Here is a 26,738-nt window from a genome sequence, read left to right as displayed (position 1 = left end):
CCTTATCAAAGGGACATGTGGGAGTATGTTTACAGTAAGTCTACGTGCAGAGAACAGGGAAGAGAATATTACAGCTTCCTTTGAGGAAAAAAGCAAGCTAAAGAAGTCAAGTGATAAGATGTGGTTTGTATTTGTGGGTCAAGAAACAATTGTGGTGGCCAAAACACCAGAAATCCACAGACTAAATTCCTAATTTCCTTTCCTCTGCACGATCAAGACAAACTTCTGCAGTCAGTCACAAGGCACAGCAGCCCACTATTCTAGTCTTTCTCCTTTCTTTACCCCCAGCCATTTCTCGCAGCATGTTTTCCCCTACTGCTCCACCAACCAAGTGGAGGGTTTACCTGCATTTCATTTTATCAAAAATTTCAGTTAAACATTACTTAATAATAAGTTAACTATACCTAAATTCCTAGAAATTGACCAAAAAGATTTCTTTAATAGTCAGCTGATCACCAAGTAATACTGCTTTAGGTAGTAAGCCAATAATATGACCCTACTAGACGTTTTCTTTTTTTTTTTTTAAGTGTTTATTGTATTGATTTTAGAGAGAGAGAGGGAGAGACAGGAACATTGATCTGCTCCTGTATGTCCCTGAATGGGGATCAAACTGGCCCTACTAGATTCACAAAATGTCCCCAGGAAGGTTGGACTGAATACGCAATATGCAGATCTGCAGCAAAGAAAGCACTGCTTAGTGCAGTCACCAAAGGGAACTCCCCCTACACTTCCTGTCACGTGATCCAAGGACAAGAAGGGCACTGTCAGTTCTAGGGTTATGTCAAAGTATCACTGCAGCCTGACCAGGCGGTGGAGCAGTGGATAGAGCATCGGACTGGGATGCAGAGGACCCAGGTTCGAGACCCAGAGGTCGCCAGCTTGAGTGCGGGCTCATCTGGTTTGAGCAAAAGCCCACCAGCTTGAACCTAAGGTTGCTGGCTCCAGCAAGGGGTTACTCGGTCTGCTGAAGGCCCGCGGTCAGGGCACATATGAGAAAGGCAATCAATGAACAACTAAGGTGTAGCAACGCGCAATGAAAAACTAATGATTGATGCTTCTCATCTCTCTCCGTTCCTGTCTGTCCCAGTCTATCCCTCTCTCTGACTCACTCTCTGTCTCTGTAAAAAATAAATAAATAAAAATTAAAAAAAAAAAAGTATCACTGCATGTGTACGCAGATCGGTATGACTGACTAGGACTCCTTTAAACAGGTCAACAGAACAGAGGACTTACTGATAAAGATGTCAGTGGCTCCAAGGCACAAAATTCTTCCATTAAAAAAATAAACTAAAAAAACCTCCCCTACACATTAGGCATGAGCTGTGAAGAAAGGCAACATATGTTTTCACTCCTTTACGTACAGAAAACTGTGAAGAGGAGAAGGGAGGTGATGCGGGGGACATTTCAGGAACGTGGGCCATCTTGGCATTTTTCTCCTCTTTTCCTTTTGGTCTCACCTCTGCTCTCCTACGAGACCCTGCGCCATGACTCCCTTGCAGAGGCCCACTTGCTGCAAAACTCCAAAGAAGCAGAGGGATGATGGCACGAACATTACCCCAAACACTTCCCTACCTTATGGCTTAACCCAAGTTCAGGGAAAACAATTTATTTGTTTTGTTTTGTTTTTTTTGTATTTTTCTGAAGCTGGAAACGGGGAGAGACAGTCAGACAGACTCCCGCATGCGCCCGACCAGGATCCACCCGGCACGCCCACCAGGGGCGATGCTCTGCCCCTCTGGGGCGTTGCTCTGCCGCGACCAGAGCCACCGCCTGGGGCAGAGGCCAAGGAGCCATCCCCAGCGCCTGGGCCATCTTTGCTCCAATGGAGCCTTGGCTGCGGGAGGGGAAGAGAGAGACAGAGAGGAAGGAGCAGGGGTGGAGAAGCAAATGGGCGCTTCTCCTGTGTGCCCTGGCCAGGAATCGAACCTGGGTCCCCCGCACGCCAGGCCGACGCTCTACCGCTGAGCCAACCGGCCAGGGCCTCAGGGAAAACAATTTAGTATTGCATTCATATATGTGTGCTGGCAAATCATCTTTTAGTAACACCTTGTCTATCTGGAACTGGCAAAAGATTCACATGTTTGCGTATTTCAGATAAATAAAGTTTACTTCATTTGGGCCAAAATTTTTCATTTTAACTATGTGCTTAATGATGCACTTACTAAACTGTATTAATTCATTTATATGCTGAACATAATATAACCTTAGAATATGGCAAGGTATTCCAAGGCTGGGATATAATGGCTTCCAACTGCAGTAAAATATACATATATAGGTAATGTTGAAACTGCTAACAAGGAAAACATAATCAGAGATATCCAAAACCTAAGAGATGAAGATGGAAAAAAATAAAATTCCTTTTGGAATTTAAATGGAATTTCTTGCATTTAGAAACATGGCAATTATCTATTACTGCATTTAGTATGAGTTATAGTTTTAAATGTACATAACATAAGATACCAACTTTCATAGTTGTTATTTTTCTACATGAAAATGGTGCTAGAAACTAAATGGAAAGCAAAGAGACTTTTTAGGTATACATTTTACCAACAGAGAATTTTCAGTAAATTACCTAGCATTTCTAATGAAGTATTATTCGCCTTTAAAAATTTGCAATAAGAGTAAAGCTTTACTTTAGGGCAACAGCATATAAAAGTTTCTGCTGGCTAAGGATGAAAAAATCTGGCAGTTCCTCAGGTTAGAAAGACCAAAAGGACCCAGCAAGTCTATTCCCAAGAGAGATAAAAATGTATGTTCACACAAAAACTTGTACATGAATGGTCATAGCAACTTCATTCATAATAGCCAAAAAGAGAAAATAGGTCAAATGTCCATTCACGGCTGAATGGATAAACCAAATATTGTGTATCCATATAATGGTATATACTATTTGGCAATAAAAAGGAATAAAACACTGACACATGCCACAACATGAATAAAACTTGAAAATATCATGCCTAAATAAGTCAGTTATAAGAGATCACATATTATACGACTCCATTTGTACAAAATGTCCAGAATAGGCAAATCAATAGAGTCAGAAAGATTAGAAGTTGCCATTAGGGTCTGGAATAAGGGGAAAAGGGGAGTGATTGCTAATAGGCATGGGGTTTTTTTCTGGAGTGAAGAAAATGTTTTAAAATTGATTGTGGTTGGTGGTTATACAACTCTGGGAATATATTAAAATTCACTGAATTGTAACTTAAAAAAAATGTACTGAAAATGAAGCTTTTAAATTCAGGAAAAAATGGAGACCTCCCCAGATCATAACAACAAATTTAGATATCACATTTTTTTTTTTTTTTTTTTTAATGAGAGAGGCAGGGAGGCAAATACAGACTCCTGCATGTGCTCCGACTGGGATCTACCCGGCATGCCCACTAGGGGGCAATGCTCTGCCCATCTGGGGCCACTGCTTGGTTGCTCACAAGTGAGCCATTTTAGCACCTAAGGCAGAGGCCATGGAGTCATCCTCAGTGTCTGGGGCCAACTTGCTCAAACCATTTCAGCCATGGCTGCAGGGGGGGAGGGGAAGAGAGAGAAAAAAGTGGGAGAGGTGGAGAAGCAGATGGTCACTTCTCCTGTGTGCCCTGACTGGTAATCAAACCCGAGACTTCCACACATAGGGGTGACGCTCTACTGTTGAGCCAACCAGCCAGGGCCAAAGATAATACCATTTTTTTTATTATTCAATTACCATGGGCAAAGTAACGTTTCCAACATATAGTGGCTAGTTCCATGTATCAGTTTATATGTACAGTACTGGAAAATAGATGGAATTAGAATATCTGTCTTGGGGCTCTGGCTAGTAGCTCAGTTGGTTAAGTGTGTCATCCAGAAACAACAAGGTTGTGGGTTCAATCCCCAGTCAGGGCACACACGGGAACCAACCCCAAAAATGCACAACCGAGTGGAACAACAAATGTTTCCCTTTTCCCTCTTCTCTTTCTACCTTCCTCTTTCTGTCTGTCTAAAAAATCAATAAATAGGCCCTGGCCAGATAGCTCTCAGGTTGTTAGACTGTTGTCCCAGAGTGGGAGGTTGCTGGTTTGATTTCCTGGACAGAGCTCATATAGAAGCAGCTCGATGTCCCTGTCTCTCTCTCCCTGCCTCTCTCTCTCTCTCTCTCTCAAAAAAAAAAAAAAAAAAAATCCTTGGGACATTCTAGAAGGAAGGGAAGACTATGCAATGCTGTAATACAGACTGAACAAGTCCAGCCAGGCTGCACTACAAGGTCTTCCGCCAACAGGCTTACCTCTGGTTTCTCTCTGAGGCAGAGAAACTGGGGGGCTTCAAACACTAATCTAAACCCATAATGTTTTCTCTAATGCAGAGACCAATGCAAAGAAAATAATTTCTTTCTTCATTGCTTTTCACAAGAATTGAAAGCATAAAAACAAGTCATAGCTTGTTCAGGGAACAAATAAAGAAATCAGGAGAAAGAAGTTAATAAGCTTAAAAGCTTACATTATTGTCTGATCAGTGGTGACGCAGTGGATAAGGTATCAACTGGGAATGCTGAGGCCCCAGGTTAGAAAGCCCGAGGTCCCCGGCTTGAGCGTGGAGTTGCTCGCTTGAGCCCAAAGGTTGCTGGCTTGAACAAGGGGGTCACTGGTTTGGCTTTTACCTCCCCTCCTTCAAGGCACATATGAGAAGCAACCAATGAACAAACTAAAATGATGTAATTATGACTTGGTGTTTCTCATCTCTCTCCCTTCCTGTCTGTGTCTCTGTCTCTCTATCTCTCTCTAAGAACAGCAACAGAAACTTCCTTTACTCCCCTTTACCTCTAATGGGAGTGAATGGGAGATTTTACGAGGAATGGCAATTTTCAGATTAAAATAAAATATTGTGGTCTATTGCTTAACTGAAAATTCTATGTAAATTCTATATATAAATAAATGCCCAATTTTGTTTACTGGGTGCTCATGCCAGATATTGCTTCTCGTCAATGTAAAATCTGAACTCAACTGGTTACGTTAGTAAATTCACCCCAAATTTTACCTCATTCAGAAATATGGTAAAAAAGGAAAAAAAATGGCCAAAACAAACCATATAACAAGTTAAAAGAGGAAATGTTACTATCTCATAATAAACTTGGTAGATCTATCAGTTATTAGACATTCTATTCATAAGGAAAACATTAAAATTTTATAAATATTTAAATCTCATCCATTTATAATCAATATAGTTAATAATTTATTTTAGTATGACATTTCATATTCTAACTTTTTTTAAAATTTTTTATTTATTCATTTTAGAGAGGAGAGGGAGAGACAGAGAAAGAGAGAGAGAGAGAGAGAGGAGAGACAGAGAGAGAGAAGGGGGGAGGAGCTGGAAGCATCAACTCCCATATGTGCCTTGACCAAGCAGGCCCAGGGTTTCAAACCAGCGACCTCAGCATTTCCAGGTCGACGCTTTATCCACTGCGCCACCACAGGTCAGGCCTCTAAAACTTTTAAGGTTCCACTTCATAAGTTAGCAAATAATTATTAAAAAAAAACAATAACCAGGAGTCTCAGAAAGGTCTGTCATTAATTAATAGACTCTGTTGGGAAATTGGTGATCTTTTTAGTTTTTTTTTTTTTTTTTTTTTTACAGAGACAGAGGGTGAGTCAGGGAGAGGGATAGACAGGGGCAGACAGACAGGAACGGAGAGAGATAAGAAGCATCAATCATAAGAAATGATGACATCGGATCATTTACAATAACATGGATGGGCCTTGATAACATTATATGGAGTGAAATAAGTAAATAAAAAAACTAAGAACTATATGAACCAATGCATAGATGGGACATAAAAATGAGACTTAGAGACATGGACAAGAATGTGATGGTAACAGGGCGTGGGGTGGAAGGGTGGGGAAGGGGCAAGGAAGGAGAGGGAGGGAGTGGGGGGAGGGTAGGGGCACAAAGAAAACCAGATAGAAGGTGACGGAGGACGATTTGACTTTGAGTGAGGGGTATGCAGCATAATCAAAGGTCAAAATAATCTGGAGATGTTTTCTCGGAACATATGTACCCTGATTTATCAATGTCACTGCATTAAAATTAATAAAAATAAGATTAAAAAAAAAAAAAAAGAAGCATCAATCATTAGTTTTTCATTGCGCGCTGCAACACCTTAGTTGTTCACTGACTGTTTTCTCATATGTGCCTTGACCGCGGGCCTTCGGCGGACCGAGTAACCCCTTGCTGGAGCCAGCGACCTTGGGTTCAAGTTGGTGGGTTTTTGCTCAAACCAAATGAGCTCGTGCTCAAGCTGGTGACCTCGGGGTCTCGAATGTGGGTCCTCTGCACCCCAGTCGGACGCTCTATCACTGCGCCACCGCCTGGTCAGGCTTATTTTGTTTTAAGTGAGAGGAGGGGATATAATGAGACAGACTCCCTGCATGTACCCCGACCAGGATCCACCTGGCAACCCTTATCTGGGGCCCATGCTCGAATCAACTGAACTATCTTCAATGCCTAAAGCTGACCTGCTGGGACCAACCGATCCATCCTCAGCGCTTGGGGCGACGCCCAAATCAATCGAGCACTGGCTGCAAAAGGGGAAGAGGGAGAGAAGAGAAGGAATGGGAGAGAAGCAGATGGCCGCTTCTCAGGTGTGCCCTGACCAGGAGTTGAACCCTCGGCATCCATATGCCGCCGGGCTGACACTGTATCCACTGAGCCAACTGACCAGGACCAATTTTTACTATTGGTAAATTTTATGTTAAGTAGGTCATATGGCAAATAAACAATGTATTATACCTTAAATGTACTCAAGTACCCTGTCCACGACTATTTGGCTAAATTATAGGTCTGGGACTTAAACTCAGATTCCACAACTCCACATCCAGTGCTCTTCCCAGATCAGGAAACCCCTCCCTGGGTCACAGGTCTTCACGCTGCACTGGGTTCCTTCATGCGCTTGTTGCTCAGATTAAAATCAAATTACTCAATAGTAAGTGTGTACAGATGACCATTAGAACAGACTCACTGATCTCCTGTGAACCTTTTCAGGGGACATTGTCTACACGCAGAGGAGCTGGGCTTTGGCCGCTTTCATGCTAGGTCAATCAATGGGCTTGCACAGCTCAGTTCAAATGTGAGAGGGAGGTGGAGAGGAGGAGATGAAACAAGACAGGAGAGAATCAGATTCAGAGCTGGATGGGATCACAAAGATAATCTACTCCCTTAATTTTAGCGCTCAAAGTGACTTCTTCCGATCCCACCGAGGGAAACGGCAGAGCTGGACCCCGTGCTGGCCACCCTGCCTCCTCCACTGAGCAAGGAGAGCTGTGGCCCTGGCATGCTACACTTCCTTAAAAGTGGCTCCTTGCTCTCCACTCCTGACCTGAATGACGCAAGGCTGGTCAAAATCCATCTGAGGAAAATAGGTGGCCCTGGATACTGAGAATGTGACCATTTCTCTTTTTTCCAAATTAATTCATCTAATATTGATCAAATTTCTACTCTGTACTATAGCATGTATGAATATACAATCTTGCTTTTAAGAACCTTATGCTTGCTGAGGCAATTCAGTCTCTAAACAATAAAACTATTATAAAATATTTAGTTTCTTGATCAGTGGTTCATAAACTCTTTGAGGGTTCTAGGCCCTCTCTGAGAATCTGATATAAGATATGGATCTGCTCCCCAGAAAAATGTATACATTTCTACACATATTCAAGAGATTACTGGATCCCCTAAAGCCTATGGATTAAAGGAAGCTCTATTACAACAGATGCACTGAGTACTACCACATAAAAATTATACAAAGAACCAAAATTGAAGAGAATTGCTAGTTATCCCCTTTCTTGAGAGACAAATAAACTTTAAAAATGTGTCATCCCATGTTAAGGAAAGAAACTTTTCCCTAGTTCCTTCTGAATGTTCCTCTGGAATGTCTATTTTCACATATATGCACATATATTTATTTGTGTTATTCTACAAGAATATATTGTTTGCCCTGGCTGGTTGGCTCAGCGGTAGAGCGTCAGCCTAGCGTGCGGAGGACCCGGGTTCGATTCCCGGCCAGGGCACACAGGAGAAGCACCCATTTGCTTCTCCACCCCTCTGCCGCGCCTTCCTCTCTGTCTCTCTCTTCCCCTCCCGCAGCCAAGGCTCCATTGGAGCAAAGATGGCCCGGGCGCTGGGGATGGCCTCTGCCTCAGGCGCTAGAGTGGCTCTGGTCGCAACATGGCGACGCCCAGGATGGGCAGAGCGTCGCCCCCTGGTGGGCGTGCCGGGTGGATCCCGGTCGGGCGCATGCGGGAGTCTGTCTGACTGTCTCTCCCTGTTTCCAGCTTCAGAAAAATGCAAAAAAAAAAAGAATATATTGTTTGCACTCAGAGTTTCTAGACTGATCTCATATTTATATAAAACACAAGGATAAACTTCATTAAGACCAGAAGGAACACAGCTTAGCTAATGAATTATTCTACTTCAAATTTTTCTTCTAGCTTGCAATGCCGTTTCTAAGGCTTTGATGTTGAAGGAGGTGAAGTCATTGAGATGAGCTGATAATATTGTAACATGAGTACTTAAGTGTCGTCTATTAACAAAAACTATTTAGAGCTTTTGGAATTTAATTTCTTCATGTAAAAGGTAAAAGGCTGAAGTACAATAGTAAAAAAATCTCTGCAAAAGTGAGAACCTATACAATCAATACTAAAATGTCATAATCATTTCCTACAGCTCTGAATAAATAGAAAAAAATGTGCCAGGCCCTTTAAGATCTTTTTCATTTATTTATTCATTTTAGAGAGGAGAGAGGAGAGGGAGGGAGGGAAGGAGGGAGGGAGAGAGAGGGAGAGAGAGGGAGAGAGAGAGAGAAGGGGGGAGGAGCAGGAAGCATCAACTCCTGTATGTGCCTTGACCAGGCAAGCCAGGGGTTTTGAACCGGTGACCTCAACGTTCCATATCAACGCTTTATCCACTGCGCCACCACAGGTCAGGCCCCAAACCCTTTTTTAAAAAAATTTAATTATTTTTATTTATTTATTCATTTTAGAGAAGAGAGAGAGAGAGAGAGAGAGAGAGAGAGAGAGAGAGAAGGGGGGAGGAGCAGGAAGCATCAACTCCCATTTGTGCCTTAACCAGGCAAGCCCAGGGTTTTGACCAGTGACCTCAGTGTTCCAGGTCGACGCTTTATCCACTGCGCCACCACAGGTCAGGCCCCAAACCCTTTTTTAATAAGTAGTGATTTGGTTATTCGAAAAAGTTTTAAAGTAACTCATTATCTTGTTACATATTCTGAAGCAAATAAACAGAACAGTTAGAGTTAACACATTCCTTGAGTACAATGGCAATGAGGACGAATGATAAAAGAACAGAAAATAAAAGGTTTTCCCAATAAACTTGTTAAGCAAATACTGTTATAATTAAATTGGATCCTTTGCTAACATTAAGGATAAGAAAGATAAACAGAAGGAAATGTCAAAAGGTTGGAGGAAGGATTTGGATCTCTTGTTAATTTGTTACCAGCGTTTTAAATGGATTAGAAGTACAAATTATTAGCAAACAGACACAAAAGTCTGGAGGAGTGATAATAAATGACTATTTGTAGAACAGACAAAATTCCTAAAACATCAATGTATTAAAATTTTTCCTTAAATATGGAGAAAAGGCCTGGCCAGGCGGTGGCGCAGTGGATAGAGCATTGGACTGGGATGTGGAAGGACCGAGGTTCAAGACCCCGAGGTCGCCAGCTTGAGTGCGGGCTCATCTGGCTTGAGCAAAAAGCTCACCAGCTTGGACCCAGGGTCGCTGGCTCCAGCAAGGGGTTACTCAGTCTGCTGAAGGCCCACGGTCAAGGCACATATGAGAAAGCAATCAATGAACAACTAAGAAGTCGCAACGCACAACGAGAAACTAATGATTGATGCTTCTCATCTCTCCGTTCCTGTCTGTCTGTCCCTGTCTATCCTTCTGACTCTCTCTGTCTCTGTAAAAAAAAAAAAAAAAAAAAAAAAAGGAGAAAGGCCAACCTAATTACAGTCTCAACAAGTACCATGAGACAATACTGCTAGTTTAAAAAGACCTACTACTAGTCTAGGTGGATTGATTTTTTAAACTCTCTCTGTGACAGACCAGTATGATTCTCTCTCTCTCTTTTTTAAAGACTTTATTTATTGCCCTGGCCAGCTGGCTCAGAGGTAGGGCGTTGGCCTGGCATGTGGAAGTCCCGGGTTCGATTCCCGGCCAGGGCACACAGGAGAAGCACCCATCTGCTTCTCCACCCTTCCCCCTCTCCTTCCTCTCTTTCTCTCTTCCCCTGCCACACCTAGGCTCCACTGGAACAAAGTTGGCCAGGTGCTAAGGACAGCTCCATGACCTCTGCCTCAGGCGCTAGAATGGCTCCAGCTGCAACAAGGTGATGTCCCAGATGGACAGAGCATCGCCCTCTGGTGGGCATGTCGGGTGGATCACGGTCAGGTGCATACAGGAGTCTCTCTGACTACCTCCCCGCTTGAAACTTCAGACAAATACAAAAAGAAAAAGAAAAAAGAAAAAAAAAAAGACTTCATTTATTCATTTTAGAGAGGAGAGAGAAGATGGGAGGAGCAAAAAGTATCAACTCCCATATGTGCCTTAACCAGGCAAGCCCAGAGTTTTGAACCAGCGACCTCAGCATTCCAGGTTGATGCTTTATGCATTGTACCACCACAGGTCAGGCTTTCTCTCTTTTTTTTTTTTTTTTTTGTGACAGAGACAGAGAGAGGGACAGATAGGGTCAGACAGACAGGAAGAGAGAGAGATGAGAAGCATCAATTCTTCATTGTGGCACTTTAGTTCATTGACTGCTTTCTCATAAGTGCCTTGATTGGGGTGGGGGGGCTACAGCAGAGTGAGTGACCCCTTGCTCAAGCCAGTGACCTTGGGCTTCAAGCAAGCAATCTTCAGGCTCAAGCCAGTGACCATGGAGTCATGTCTATGATCCCACACTCAAGCCAGCAAGCCCATGCTCAAGCTGGTGACCTCGGGGTTTTGAACCTGGGTCTTCCACATCCCAGTCTGAAGCTCTACTCACTGCGTCACTGCCGAGTCAGGCAAACAGTATGACTCTTAAAAGAATATGATTCTTCTGAGACACATTTTTCCAATTAAACAAAAGAGCTGAGCTTTTTGGAGGGAGCTAGGAAAACAAAAGAAAGACTAAAAATGATCTAAACAAAGACTTAACTCAGGCTTAATGTTAAGAATCAGTCAAAAGGAGGACGAACCTACCTCTTCTTCATTTGGCACCAGTAATATTAAATATACTTGAAATTTAAAATAATAAAGCTGCTGTTATACTTTTAAAAAGCTGCATTAAGGCCCTGGCCGATTGGCTCAGTGGTAGAGCGTCGGCCTGGTGTGCAGGAGTCTCGGGTTCGATTCCCGGCCAGGGCACACAGGAGAAGTGCCCATGTGCTTCTCCACCCTTCCCCCTCTCCTTCCTCTCTGTCTCTCTCTTCCCCTCCCACAGCCGAGGCTCCATTGGAACAAAGATGGCCCCGGCGCTGAGGATGGCTCCATGGCCTCTGCCTTAGGCGCTAGAATGGCTGTGGTCGCAACAGAGCGACGCCCCAGATGGGCAGAGCATCGCCCCCTGGTGGGCATGCCAGTGGATCCTGGTCAGGCACGTGCGGGAGTCTGTCTGACTGCCTCCCTGTTTCCAACTTCAGAAAAATACAACAACAACAACAAAAAGCTGCATTAAGACAGCTTTGCTGAGTCTTTCAATAAAACCTGACATTTGCATAGGTGCATGTGTTCTTACACACGACACACCTCTCTTCGGGAATGCACTGTTCACAAAGTGGGACAGACACACTTAAAGGATCAATGTAAGCGTTTATACATACCACAGGCTGTTTCGTGATGTCCACCAAGTCCTTGAGATTATAATACTGATGCTTCTCAAAAGCTGAAAATAGCATGTCTAACACATACTGTTTATCAGCTCGAGCTCGTTTTCCATCTTCTTTCTTTTTCCTTTCATATTCAATCTACATGCAAAAAGCAAAAGAAACAGAAGCATCAATATAATATGCTCACTCTGAAACACAGGCATTTTCTTTTTAACCGTCAAAACAGCTGCTAGACCTTAAACTGCAGAGTAGTAGGTGACAGCAGGGGCTCAGAACCCGCAGTCCTCAGCTCCTGGGGCTCCTTCGATCTTTAAGGCTCTAAGAAGTATTAGCATCAATGTCGAGATAAACCTTTATTTCCTACATTTAGCTTTATGTAATGTGTCCATTTCCCCCCCAAAAGGCCTTCTTGTTAAAATTCTATTAATTCAGTGTGGCTACTGATTAGCTTCTATTGCTCAGAAAGTCTAACTTGAAGTTCTTCTGTTTTTGATTTATCCAAGATACAGTAAATTTATGTAACAAATGCAGTCTGGTAGTGACATCTTTCAGAATTGGAGTTTCAGGGGCAGGCAGAGGGTTAAGAGGCTGGCTGATTATAGAACAGGCTCTCCAGGTTTGGGAAGCACTACTAAAAGCCAAGAACACGGGTGGTGACAGGAGGCTGGCCTCGTGGCCTCCCTGAACCTGTTTCTTCTATAAAATGCAGTAAACAATGGCACTAAGGGAATGTATAGGTATACTTATAGTGCTGCCATCTAGGAACTTGTTCGTTTGTAAAAGGTGATCTTTTATCGAAAACATGTGCCTGACCAGGCAGTGGCGCAGTGGATAGAGCGTCAGACTGGAACACAGAGGACTCAGGTTCCAAACCCTGAGGTCACTGGCTTGAGTGTGGGATCACAGACACGACCTCATCGTCACTTGCTTCAGCCCAAAGGTTGCTGGCTTAAAGCCTATGGTCACTGGCTTGAGCATGGGATCATAGACATGAACCCATGGTCACTAGCTTGAGCCCAAAGGTCGCTGGCTTGAAGCCCAAGGTTGCTGGCTTGAGCAAGTGGTCACTTGCTCTGCTGTAGCCCCCTGGTCAAGGCACATATGAGAAAGCAATCAATGAACAACTAAGGAGCCACATCGAAGAATTGATGCTTCTCATCTCTTGCCCTTCCTGTCTGTCTGTCCCTAAAAAAAAACAAAAAATATGCAAACTTTCAGTTGATTAAGTTTTAAATTTTCTCAGAAACACTTCATTTTGATGAGGTATACGGAACTTCTCAGAAGAAATATATACAAACTGCACCAGCCTACCTGGGAAATAGAGCCTCAAGCAGAACAGTACCCAGCAAACAGCTCCTGTGCACCCCCTGCAGTCACTCAACCCGGAGGCTATCTCCTAACATGCTAGACGCATTTCAAACCCTACAATAAATGACTGCATAAACCCCAGCTTCACGTAGCTAGGCTTACTATTCTAACAAGAGATCTGTTATCTAAAAATAACCTTTGGTTTTTGTTGATGTTAAGATAAAAAGTTCATCTTATACTTAATCAGAAACTTTTTTTTTTAAAGATTTTATTTATTTTAGAGAGGGAGGGGAGGAGCAGAAAGCATCAACTCCCATATGTGCCTTGACTGGGCAAGCCCAGGGTTTCGAACCGGCGACCTCAGCGTTCCAGGTCGACGCTTTATCCACTGCGCCACCACAGGTCAGGCCAATCAGAAACTTTCAAATTAGCGGCAAGAGGCAACTATGACAACAAAGAGTATCTTTCTTTCAATGAAATAAAATTAGAAACTACGCAAGGAAAGAGGTCTAACAATCGTCCTAAATTTTTTTGATATGTAGATCTTGGGAGTAAAACTCAAAATTTATTCATCTCAAGACTGACGGTGTTTAAGTGTACTAATCCGCATCAAGTAGTAAATAAACCATAAAGTTCTAGTGCACAGTGTAATGAATTATAGACAACATTGTACTATAATTATGTTATATGAATATAGATAATATTGCACTATAATTATACTAGACAATCATATTACAATATAAAAGTATATCAAAATAATATTGTATATCTTAAATTTACACAAAGTCATATGTCATTTCTGTTCAATTTAAAAAATAAATACATTCATTTCTTTAAATATTAAGCATGGACTGCAGGCTTTGCATTACACTAAGATACAGGGCAAATAAGACAGCCTTTTGTAGAATGTATCTCTTTCTTAGGGTTCATGTATTAAAATGTATATAGAGAACCTTGAGCATTTTAAATGTAGTAACAGATCGCAGAGCTACCTAGAATGAGAGCATGATGCTGGAAAAAAAAATCCCACACACGTACAACCCAGACTGTACTGTTGGGGAGGAATGAAATCCACCCAGTCTAAACATTTTCTGGGTGGGCAGGGCATGAAAGAAAACAACTGTGGGAAGCTAAAAGGATTTCTTAGAGAGGATGAGAGGAACCAGAAGAGCTAGAAGCAAGACAAGGAGAGGGGAGAGATCAGAGAAACCTACAACCAAGGAACAAATCCAAGTCTTCCCAGTGTGGGGAAGATGAGAAACAGATGAAAAAATGCATATAAGTACCGAGTCTGCCCCAATTCATCAAGAATGGGGGCTGCAAGAGGATAAAGACCAACGGGATGGACCCGAGGGCTGTCCAAGAAAGGTTCCTTACCTAAGATCAAAAGAACAGAACTAAGAGAATGGCTGTACGATGCAGACAGAACGCGTGACAAACAGGGCAAAACGCACAAATCCAAGTAGGCGGGTCTTTGGATAAAAAAAAGGTTATCGTGGAACATTTTAAGGGATTAGTATTTTAAACCTTGTTTTCCTGAGCAATGACTAAACAAAAATGTTTCCCTGGTTACAGCTGTACTTGGTTTACAGCCTGAAATTCCCTTCCACTGCTGTGCTGCACTTGAATGGATTTACACTTTGTATTATGATGGACAGTCTAGACAGGGGGCCGGTTAAAAAAGTAGAAACAAGACTGCACTAGGACACAAAGCTGCTATAACCCTTTATTCTGGTCAAGTGTGGGATAAGAAAAACTCCACTTGGGAACAAGAAAAGAGAGGGACAGAGACCAGACTAAGGAGGAAAGGGGAAAGCCTATTCCTTTCTGACAGGCTTGAGTAGGATGTGGGATTTCATTTAGCCAAAGGCCATTGGTCCTCAAGTAAAATAATACAGAGAGGAAGTGGAGACCTTTTGTACTCTCTGTAGGGAGGCTCAGTAATGTGATATTCTGTCTGCCCTCCCTTTCCAGCTTTACTTTATTCTGGGAAAAGGTAAAAAAGTCAAGTTCAGGAAAGAGCAAAGAGAAGTGATAGTCTATTCAGCCTCTACCCTGTCTGTCCCTGTCTCTCCCTCTCTAAACTTAAAGTGTAATCTGAAACCCAGACTAACAGACTAATAACTGCAATGATAGAAATATTGTTCATTAGAGAAATTTTAGTACTAAAGTTTAACCTTACACTCATTTGAAAACAAAAAGTGGAATATCTTTTTAATGACTTCAGGGCTTGTACTAAGGAATAGTCTATAAAGAAGTGTTTTAAAACAAAATTTTCATACTATAGCATTAGTTAAATCTTTTCTTTTTTAAGCAAGAGGGAGAGAGAGAGAGAAAGGAAGGGAAAGAGATAAGAAGCATCAACTTGTAGGTGCATCACTTTAGTTGTTCACTGATTGCTCCTTATACGTACCGTGACCAGGGGGTTCAAGCAGAGCCAGTGGCCCCTTCAAGCCAGCAACCTTTGGGCTCAGGCCAATGACCATGGATCATGTCGATGATCCCAGGCTCAAGCTGGATGAGCCCCACTCCAGCCAGTGACCTCGGGGTTTGGGACCTGGGGCTTTCAGTGTCCCAGGTCAACCCTCTATCCTCTGCGCCACCACCAATCAGGCTTCAAGGGCTCTCCTTTTGCTGTAACTTGTTGCCTGAGCCCATTTCTTCTACAGCTCACTTCTACCTCTGTGGCTAAGTCAACTTTCTCTAAGATGTAGTTTGAGTCTTGGCTTTGACTTCTTTTGTAGCCAGAACTCAGGTACTGAGCTTGCTGAACCAGGTGCAGCTGACTCCCCTGGTCTGACACCTGGTGCCGTTTTGCTGCCAACATAACCAGCTGTATAAAAATAAATGTCAATTCAGAAAATGTAGATGTAGCCTCCAGCTAAAATTTTTACAATCCCAAAAAAATCGATCCCATACAATTTTAATTTCACAACAGAAAACAAATTATTCAAGACTAAAATGCAATGAGGATATGGTTTAGAGATGTTTAACCACCATTACTAAAATCTTAATCACTAAAATTATAATTGCCACTCACTGCCAATTAAAATATTACAATACAGACGTCTGTAAATTCCAGACTGTTGTTTGCAGAAATACTTCCACGGCTTTGTCAAGGCAGTCTTTGTGGAGCTGTTTCACTTCTAAGTATGCATGACAGCCTTGATTATCATGATTTGCATTTGAAATCCTTGTGAAAGATCTCCCACTCCCAATGCTTCTACTTTTACCTAGTATGTCAAAATTAATTCTTTTCAGCTGGTCAGTCCTTGGTGTGCAAATTCAAATGGACAAAAGCCTGAAGTATACTTATACTATGGTACAATAGGGAAATACTGCTGAAAGACCTTTATGTTATAGTCCTGCGGGCATCTATTTTAATCAGTAAAATTTCAAATTTATACAGATAAATAAAAAAACATGAATAACCCCCCCCCAAAAAAAACCCCCTTAAGTTCTGAATACTAACACAGCTGGTTGTCACATTAAAGAAACTAGAGTATAGATAAAAACTAATTTTCTCTCAAGTTCCCGATGATTTTATGTAATAATTCCTCAAGATTTTATGTAATAATTCTATTCTTTCCAACAACAATTTTCTACTTAAGTTTTCCTAGTTCTTTATAACTTTCTAACCAAGAACTCTTGCCAGGGGGTAAAAAAAGGAGAGAGAAATCAATTTTTCAAGTTGGAGCAGGAGTGCGTGAAAGGGATAATAAAGACAAGAAAATATTCTTTTTGAAAACTTCAGGTTTGGTCTGACTTGTGGCGCAGTGGATAAAGCATTGACCTCGCATGCTGAGGTTGCTGGCTCGAAACCCTGGGTTTGCCTGGTCAAGGCACATACAAGAAGCAATCAATGAATAATGAAAGTGAAGCAACTATGAGTTGATAATTGTCATTCCCTATCCTCTTCTCTTTCTGTGAAATCAATAAATAAAATCTTTTAAAAAAATACCCCAAGTTGGGAGGAAAGAGATTTTTTTTGGTCTGTTCCTAGGTATCATTTTTGCTCCCATTCCCAAATGGAGACAGCATACAGAACTATAAAAAGTTCCTGTCTCTCTTTATGTAATCTTTTACTTTTTCCATTTTTTTATTAATCAAATGTTATAAAACCACCATCATTCTTTAAATGCCCAAGCACCCAACTGCTCATCTCACTCCCAAGGTCACACTCGCCTTAGCCTGCCCCCACCCTGCTTTCTCATTTCCCCTGCCCTAGTCCTTGCACAGTCCTGGGAGGAGGCTGGAGCAGAGCTGGAGGCAGGAAGATACAGCACTGGACAGACAGCTAGTCTGGATTGGGGAAGACATTAGGAGGGGTGGGTTCTTAAGAGACTTTGTGTGTGTGTGTGTGTGTATGTGTGTATGTGTGTGTGTGTATTTTTCTGAAGTAAGAAGCGGGGAGGCAGAGAGAGACTCCCACATGTGCCCGACCTGGATCCACCCGGCATGCCCACCAGGGGGCAATGCTCTGGCCATCTGAGCTGTTGTACCTTTGCAACCAGAGCCATTACAGTGCCTGAGGCGGAAGCCATGGAGCTGTCCTCAATGGCCAGGTCAACTTTGCTCCAATGGAGCCTTATATGCAGGAGGGGAAAAGAGAGATAGGAGAGGGGGAAGGGTGGAGAAGTAGATGGGCACTTCTCCTGTGTGCCCTGGCCGGGAATCGAACCCGGGACTCTTGCATGCCAGGCCGACGCTCTACCACTGAGCCAACTGGCCAGGGCCAAGAGACCTCTTTTAATACCAAATATCCAGCCCTATTATCAGCCCCTTTCAAATCAATTCCCATAGCCCAGCTCCTCTCTGCCCTGCACTCACTACCAAATGCCGTGGCCTTTACACCACCAGCGTTACCCCTCCACATCCCTCCTTGTCCCAACCTGCCCCAAGCTTCCTCTGGTGGCGATTTCTGGACCCATTAGCTCCACAGAGCTCCCAGGGTGATGTGCAGAGACTCTGGAGAAGGGCCACTAAGAACCTGGACCTTGCAGAGGTGAGACAGGTGCAGACCGAGGAACAAACAATGTGGTGATGGTAAAGGGAGAAGTTTTATTCCCAGGCCCACAGTCTCTATGGCCCCCTTCCCCCCATATCCCCCCAAGAATCCCAGGGGAAGGTTCTCAGACCGGGTTCTTCAGCTTCACGCTCTTAGCTGCTTCTCCAATCAGCTCCCAGAAACACCTGAACTCCAGTTTAGAATCATTACAGCTGTCCAGGTTGGCGATTCTCTCTTCCAGCCCGCAGTTGCTCAGCATGAGGTGAGGCAGCTGCTGGGTCACCAGGCTCTGTAGCTCAGACGGGGTCAGTGTCTCCTTCCTACCCTCCACTGAGGACCGGTGAAAGTTCTTGATGAGGGTCTCAATGGCCCTCTCCACATCGCTGAATTCCTGGGCATCCTCTGCATTGGCTGACCAACACTGTCCCATGGTGCCTGGTGTGCTTGGTCCTTTGGTGAGAGTTGTATTGCCCTACAGCCTGCCCTGGAGGAGCTGATAGTTCAAGATATGCTTGCTGACAGCCGCCAAGACAGGATCTCTTTGTTTAAAAAAATTTTTTGAAATTGCCTAACCTATGGTGGCACAGTAGATGAAGCACCGACCTAGAGCTGAAGTTGCCAGTTCAAAAACCCTACGCTTGCCCGGTCAAGGCACATACAAGAAGCAACTACTATGAGGTAACGCTTTCTGCTCCTGGCCCCCGCATTTCTTTCTCTCTATCCTCTCTCTAAAATCAATAAATAAAATCTTTAAAACATTTTTTAAACTGATTTGAGACAGATGAGAGAGAAAGAGAAAGATCAATTAGTTGTTCCCTTATTCATGCATTGCATGGTTGGTTCTTACATATGCCTTAACTGGGGATCTAACCTGCGACCTCAGTGTGTTGGAATGGCAGTCCAACCAGGAGAAGAACCCAGCCAGGGCGGTCACTGTACCTCTGGATCAGTGGCTGCATACTAAAATTATCCAAGGAACTTGAAAATTTTAAGACAGCAGGCCTCCACATCATATCAATTAAAACAATCTCTGCAGATATTTTTCTTTTTAAAAAGCTTCCCAAGTGATTCTAGAGAACAATTAGCACTGAGGACCACTATCTAAACAGAGGACATGGTTCCTTATGAGAACAGGTCATCAGACTGTGGACTACTTATAAGAATGCTGTGAAATTTACACAGGCTATATGATAATGTCCACAAAGTCAACCAAAATATACATACAGAAGCACCCTTACTTGCAATCAGAGATAGAGGGTGTTAAAAGGAATCTTTCACATCAACTGACACTCTCTCTCTCTCTCTCTCTCTCTCTCTCTCTCACACACACACACACACACACACACACACACACACACACTGTGCCTATAAAGTCATGGTGCACTTTTGACCAGTCACAGGAAAGCAACAAAAGATGATAGAAATGTGAAATCTGCACCAAATAAAAGGAAAACTCTCCCAGATTCTGTAGGATGATGTAGCAGCATGTGCGTATGCTGTATAACACCATGTATACAGCAGAGCAGCCCACAGCCATGCCAGTCGAGATGTGGACTGTACAGAGGAAAGTTCAGTGTGTTCTGTGGCTTGCTAAATCCGAATCCGTGACCAAAGTGCAACGTGAATATCGGTGCGTTTATAACGAAGCGCCACCACATAGGAATAACATTACTCGGTGGGATAAGCAGTTGAAGGAAACCAGCAGTTTGGTGGAGAAACCCCGTTCTGGTAGGCCATCAGTCAGTGATGAGTCTGTAGAGGCTATACGGGATAGCTACCTAAGGAGCCCTAAAAAATCTGTGTGTGAGCCCATATCAAACTGCACTGAGTAGGTATGAAACTGGGAGAGTTTTCCTTTTATTTGGTGCAGATTTCACATTTCTATCATCTTTTGTTGCTTTCCTGTGACCGGTCAAAAGTATACCATAACTTTACGGACACACTGTATATATATTTTAGAAAGAGAGTGAGAAAGACGGATAGAAACAGGACAGACAGGAAGGGAGATGAGAAGCATCAATTCATGGTTGTGGCACCTTAGTTCTTCATTGGTTGTTTCTCATGTGTGCCTTGACGGGAGGGGGGGGGTGTCCAGCCAAGCCAGTGACCCCTTGCTCAAGCCAGTTGCCATGAGCTCAAGCTGGCGACCTTGTGCTCTCAAACCTGGGGCCTGAGCATCCTAGGCTAATGCTCTATCAACTGCACCTCCACCTGGTCAGATTAATCTACAAATTTAAAGCATAAACTATATGTATACCTATTTGTAAAGTGTAAAAATGTACTATTTTAATATGCATACATATAAAGCATGCAAGAACAAAAGTTTAAAAAATAAAATTAAAAAAACATTATTTTAAGAGTAAGTTTTAATTTGTCAAAACTATAGAATACTTCTGTTTTGCTCTCAAAATACAATGATCTGTCCTGTTTGGGATGCTTAGTTTTTAAACGAGTCACAAACTGATAGCTTTGTATCAATAACAGCTGATCTAATTAAGGGACCAACCCCACATGCACACGCGCGCACACATGTCAAGGGTCACTATGTCAGTTATTTCGACAAGTTTGCAGCTCCAGGCCTGGGCGTGGTGGCAGTGGAGAACTGCAAGCCAGACTTCTAACCCTCCCCTGCCAGCTGGTGCCCAGCTGGGGTTCTGCAATGGGAGAAAAGCAGGAGGAAAGGAGATTTTTTTTCCTCCTTTTTTGTGTTTGTGGGAGCACCTCCAATAGCAACAGCTTCCTGATCTCTGGTAACCACCCCCTTTCAACGCCAGTCTTTCCATTTTGTACCTGCATACCATTTATAACCAATTCCCCATGCTAAATCCCTTTCTGCTTGAAATAGCTAGAGTTGTTTTTGTTTCTACGATAGACATTAACTGAATCGTCACTGAAGACAGAACTGACAAGCCATATTTAAAATAATAGTGATAACTTCCTTTTTGGAAGGGCCAAGTTCTTGTCAGACTGGATTACGTCATCATTGTTTCTATCTCATAAAATGACTAATAAAGAGGTCACTTTAGAAGTAAAAAAGTTTCAGTTTTTCTACTTTTTAGTTTATAACTATGTGCTTTATAGCAGTGGTCCACAACCTTTTTTGGGCCACTGACTGGTTTAACGTCAGAAAATATTTTCACGGACCGGTCTTTAGGGTGGGACGGATAAATGTATCACGTGACCGAGACAAGTGTCAAGAGTGAGTCTTAGACGAATGTAACAGAGGGAATCTGGTCATTTTAAAAAAATAAAACATCGTTCAGACTTAAATATAAATAAAACAGAAATAATGTAAGTTATTTATTCTTTCTCTGTGGACCGGTACCAAATGGCCCACGGATCGGTTCTGGTCCGCAGCCCGGGGGTTGGGGACCATTGCTCTATAGTATTATCTTTTATCTCGTTTTTTGAAGATATCTTTTTGTTCATTTTTTTTTTAAGATTGAGTTTAGTTAATGAAAGATACTATAATCTGTAGATTCCTGAATTTGGCATGGAATCTAACAAGCTGGAAGGACATGAGAACGTGAGGTGCTGAAAGCACCACCGTCAGCCCCTCTGAGTGGCACAGCGGCTGCCCTTCCACAGCAAAGCGCCCGACTGGCACGGGGCTGCATGGGGACGCCAGGGAGAGATCGCGCAGTACATATTTCTTTCTTTCTTTTTTTTTTTTTTTTAAAGATTTTATTTATTCATTATAGAGAGGGGAAAGAGAGAGAGAGAGAGGGGTGGAGGAGCAGGAAGCATCAACTCCCATATGTGCCTTGACCAGGAAAGCCCAGTGTTTTGAACCGGTAACTTCAGCGTTTCCAGGTTAACACTTTACCCACTGCGCCACCACAGGTCGCAGTACGTATTTCTAATGCTCAACGTCTTTCCTTTACTATGTGAAAAACAAGATAAATATAAGTTCTAGTATTCCCAGCTCCCACACTCAATAGTTCCTCTTGTAAAGCCTAGTTAGATAACCGGTTATTTCTCAAAGTTTATTTTCACTCCTTCAAACAATGATGGAGGGGTATTTAATATTAAAATGTTTGCAAAATGAAGGATTAAACAAATTCCTAAAGGTTCCCAAGATTAACATATTAAAAGCAGCATCAATTTTGAAGAGGGGATATGATCAGTTTATAAGTTCCTTTAACACAGAATCCATCTCATACATTCCCTCCCCGATGCACAAAATTAGTTTGGAAAATGTTGACCTACATGAAGTGGCTCAAAGCTCACAAACTTAATGAAGGTTTAAGGCAGTGAAAAGGCTACCAAGGGAGAAATCTGACAGCTTATATCCTAGTAAGGGGAGAGTTCTTGGGGCCAAGCTATCAAGGAAGAAGTAAATTAAGAGATAAGGCTAATCGGCCTGACGAGGCAGTGGTGCAGTGGATAGTGTTGGACTGGGTCTTGGAAGACCCAGGTTCGAAACCCCGAGGTCAACGGCTTGAGCATGGGCTCATCCGGTTTGAGCATGGGCTCACCAGCTTGAGCATGGGGTTACTGGCTTGAGCATGGGCTCATCCGGTTTGAGCATGGGCTCACCAGCTTGAGCATGGGGTTACTGGCTTGAGCATGGGATCTAGACATGACCTTATGGTCGCTGGCTTGAGCCCAAGGTTGTTGGCTTGAACAAGGCATCACTTGCTCTGCTATAGCACCCCCGTCAAGGCACATGCGAGAAAGCAATCAATGAACTAAGATGCTGCAATGAAGAATTGATGCTCTCATTTCTCTCTCTTCCTGTCAGTCTGTCCCTCTCTCTGACTCTCTGTCTCTGTCCAAAAAAAAAAAAAAAAAAAAAAAAAGATAAGGCTAATCATGTAATTCTTTTTGACCCAATAAATGCTTTCTGAATGGCAAGTATGTAGGTGTTATATCCCAGATACTATAGTTCATGAACTAAAGAGATAAATTTAAATGTGATGCTTAGAATAGCTCCACGTACAGAGTGGGAATTCAAGTGTTTGGATATGATTTTTTATATATTTGGAAGTTTTATATATACATATACATATATACATAAATAGAAAAAAACATAATTTTCTATATGTGATAGGTGGGTGAAATGTTTCTAAGGCTAAACAGAGCTGGTTTCTTTCTCATCAGATGTAGAGATACAGTTTGACAAAGACCATTATCCACCACCTTTTATTTTTTTGCATTCATTTCTTTCCTTATTTTAAATCCTGAAAATGTATTCAAAAAAATCTCAACTGTTAAAATACTGGGATTCAAGTTTATATCGTTCCACCTGGCAAAACTTTGGAAACATTTCAACATTTTACAGAGCTTAAAAGTTTTTTATTGGAAATCTTGGTTACACAACCACTAAATCATTCTTGCTAAACTATATTGATGTTTCACAATCTTTTAAAAATCAATGTCCCTTTTTGCTAACAGTAACAAAAGTTTTATACTCTTCCTATAGCTGGTATTAAATTATTTTGCTGAATATGCTTTTAAAAGCTATGCAGGTATCTCTACCCATTCTGATATACCTGCATGAAAAAAATTACTAAACATTCAAATAATGCAATGTGGCAGGTAACAATCTTTGTTGTTTTGTTTTTTTTAGAGAGAGTCAGAGAGAGGGAAAGATAGGGTTTTTTTTTACAGAGTCAGAGAGAGAGATAGATAGGGACAGAAAGACAGGAACAGAGAGAGATGAGAAGCATCAATCATCAGTTTTTCCTTGCGACACTTTAGTTGTTCATTGATTGCTTTCTCATATGTGCCTTGACCGCAGGCCTTCAGCAGATGGAGTAACCCCTTGCTTGAGCCAGCGACTTTGGGCTCAAGCTGGTGAGCCTTGCTCAAACCAGATGAGCCTGCGTTCAAGCTGGCGACCTTGCGGTCTCGAACCTGGGTCCTTTGCATCCCAGTCCGACGCGCTATCCACTGTGTCACCACCTGGTCAGGCTCAATCTCTGTTTTTGTGTAAACAAAATCTTAATAAAAATTATTATATGATTACGTTAGCTTAATGACTCCTTCACACTATGCCAACCTTAACAAAGGCTGGTGACATGAAATGAAAGATCACTTATTATTAAAGTCTTTAAAGTGGTGTTACAGCTTTACATCCTAATAAGAGTTCAGAATACAATGTATTCATAGTTTATTAGTAATAAAAAAAAAGGTAAAAACATCATAGGCCCTGGCTGGTTGGCTCAGCAGTAGAGTGTCGACCCAGTGTATGGAAGTCCCGGGATTCAATACTGGTCAGGGCACAAAGAAGTGACCATCTGCTTCTCCCCCCATCGCTCCTCTCTCTTCTCCTCCCACAGCCATGGTTTGAAAGGTTTGAGCAAAGTTGGCCCCGGGAGCCAAGGATGACTCCATGTCCCCAGCCTCAGGCGCTAAAATAAAATAGCTCGGTTGCTGATCAACCGAAAGCAGCCTAGCCAGGCAGAGCATCGCTTGGCAGGGGATTGCTGGGTGGATTCCAGTCCGGGCGCATGTGAGAGTCTGTCTCTGCCTCTCTGCCTTTTACTTAACAACAACAAAAATCCTAAAAATATGACATTTGGAACTTATCTTCTATACCTACCAGGTAAAGTTACAGCACCAACGTCACTAAGAATATGAACTAGAGAAAGGTCAGAGATGTGATACTAGCAAAGGGCCGGCTTTGACTAAGCTAAGAGATTTTTCCTTTTGCCTCAGAAATTATGGTCTGTAGCAGTATAACAGGAATGACCCCTGTACTAGAATGTAGGAATAGAGATTATACCCTAAAGTAACATAGCTCCTTGAAGACAGGAATTTTATCTGTTTGGTTCACCAGGAGTAGGTACCTCAGGCACAAGCAGGCATTTAAAAAGCATTTGTTGCAAGAAGCCGAATCTTAGATAACTGTGGCCGGACATGGCCGTGGCGAGGTGCCAGCATGCTCCCGTGGCTTTCTTCCCTTGCCCATCTCAACAGAAGCGCTCTACTGCCCACTCTAACAATTCAAACAAACATACTGTGACAATCGAAACAATGTTATAAAGAAGAAAATTCGTATAAAAACACTCTATTCCTATTACCTAAAAATAAAGACTGTTCAAGTATTTAACCTTCATTTTTGAACATTTGTTCCCAACCTTTTCCTGTCTTAGAGACAAACACTGCTGCGTGCACATCTTTGGGCACTTACCTTTCTTACCAAATGTCTCTTCAGAAAGGTTATATCTCTTTATAGCTTATGAAAAGTGAGGTCTTTCTTGTCCTCACTGTGATAAAAAACATATATTGGAATGGAAACTGTATATAGAAGCCTGGCCCATGAATGGAAAAAGCAGCATAGTTGGGGTGACAGGAGAAGCTCACTAATGAAGAAAGCCAAAGACAATTAAGACCTACAGTAGTTTCTTCTGTATTTCTTTTTGGCTTCAGAAAATTGCTTGTATTCCCATCTAAGAGTAGAAAAGAGGAGAAGCGGGCCCTGGCTGGTTGGCTCAGTGGTAGAGCGTTGGCCCGGTGCGTGGAAATCCTGGGTTTGATTCCCGGTCAGGGCACACAGGAGAAGCAACCATCTGCTTTTCCATCCCTCTCCCTTCTCTCTCTCTCTCTTCTCCTCCTGCAGCAATGGCTCGAATGGTTTGAGCAAACTGGCCCTGGGCACTGAAGATGGCTCATGGTCTGCCTAAAGTGCTAAAATAGCTCAGCTGCCAAACAACGGAGCAGCAGCCCCAAATGGGCAGAACATGGCCTGGTAGGGGGCTTGCCAGGTGGACCCCAGTCCGGGCACATACAGGAGCCTCTCTGCCTGCCTCCTGCTTCTCACTGAATAAGAAAAGAAAAAAAAGAGGATAAGTGAAGAGGACAAAAAAGTAGACTTTTATCTACTTGGCTCAATCAAGAGACAATAGATGAATATATCTCTTGGATAACCTCACAATTTGGATTCCAATTATCCTGCCTGTCCTCTTCTTTAGCTTCCATTTCTCCTAGAACATAATCAGAGTCTGTAAAATCAAAGCCTGATTGGGTGCAACTGAACTTTGACTTGCTTTACTTAATCTACACAGCGTGGCAATTGTTAAAATTTGAGTGTCTTTAGAAGGAGCATGTGCGCTCCAGTTCATCACAGCTCCTTGATTTTGCCTTTTTAAACTTCAGCATTTTGTTCACTGAGGATGCCTGCCTGGCCCTGCAGGCATTTGCCACCTCTCATATACAATAACCATAAGAAATTCAAGTTTTGTAAAGTAGTGGTTCAAAAGAGATTAAGAAATAAAAAAAGAAAAAAGAAAAAAAAATGTAGTGTTTCAGGCCAGTCTTACTTTATTTCTTCCTAATCTCAGTATCCAGAAGATCTTAAGCAACAAAGTAGGACCGAAGGTATCAACTGTTAACTGCTACTTGACTTGCGCTTTATTTTCAGAGAATCATCACATCACATTTTCCCTTACATTACAGGTATAGGCAGTCCCCAGGTTATGAGTGACATAGGTTCTGTAGGTTGTTCTTTTTTTTTTTTTTTTTTTTTCCTGAAGCTGGAAACGGGGAGAGACAGTCAGACAGAATCCCGCATGCGCCCGACCAGGATCCACCCGGCACGCCCACCAGGGGGCGACGCTCTGCCCACCAGGGGGCAA

The 26,738-nt window shown here is 42.6% G+C and overlaps 1 protein-coding gene and 1 pseudogene across 1 annotated transcript in view; both read right to left on the bottom strand.

Annotated features, from left to right (window-relative positions):
- Nucleotides 1-26,738, bottom strand: part of GTF2F2 (general transcription factor IIF subunit 2) — a 177,865-nt gene that overhangs the window by 8,715 nt on the left and 142,412 nt on the right. The window contains exon 7 of the mRNA XM_066235146.1: nucleotides 11,835-11,978. Coding sequence (XP_066091243.1) covers nucleotides 11,835-11,978 — 144 coding nt within the window. The remainder of the gene's footprint in view (nucleotides 1-11,834; nucleotides 11,979-26,738) is intronic.
- Nucleotides 18,281-18,662, bottom strand: LOC136309149 (protein S100-A14 pseudogene; annotated as a pseudogene).

The sequence above is a fragment of the Saccopteryx bilineata genome, chromosome 6 (genome assembly GCF_036850765.1).
Source record: "Saccopteryx bilineata isolate mSacBil1 chromosome 6, mSacBil1_pri_phased_curated, whole genome shotgun sequence".
Classification (NCBI taxonomy): Eukaryota; Metazoa; Chordata; class Mammalia; order Chiroptera; family Emballonuridae; genus Saccopteryx; species Saccopteryx bilineata.
This window is presented reverse-complemented; position numbering and strand designations above follow the sequence as displayed.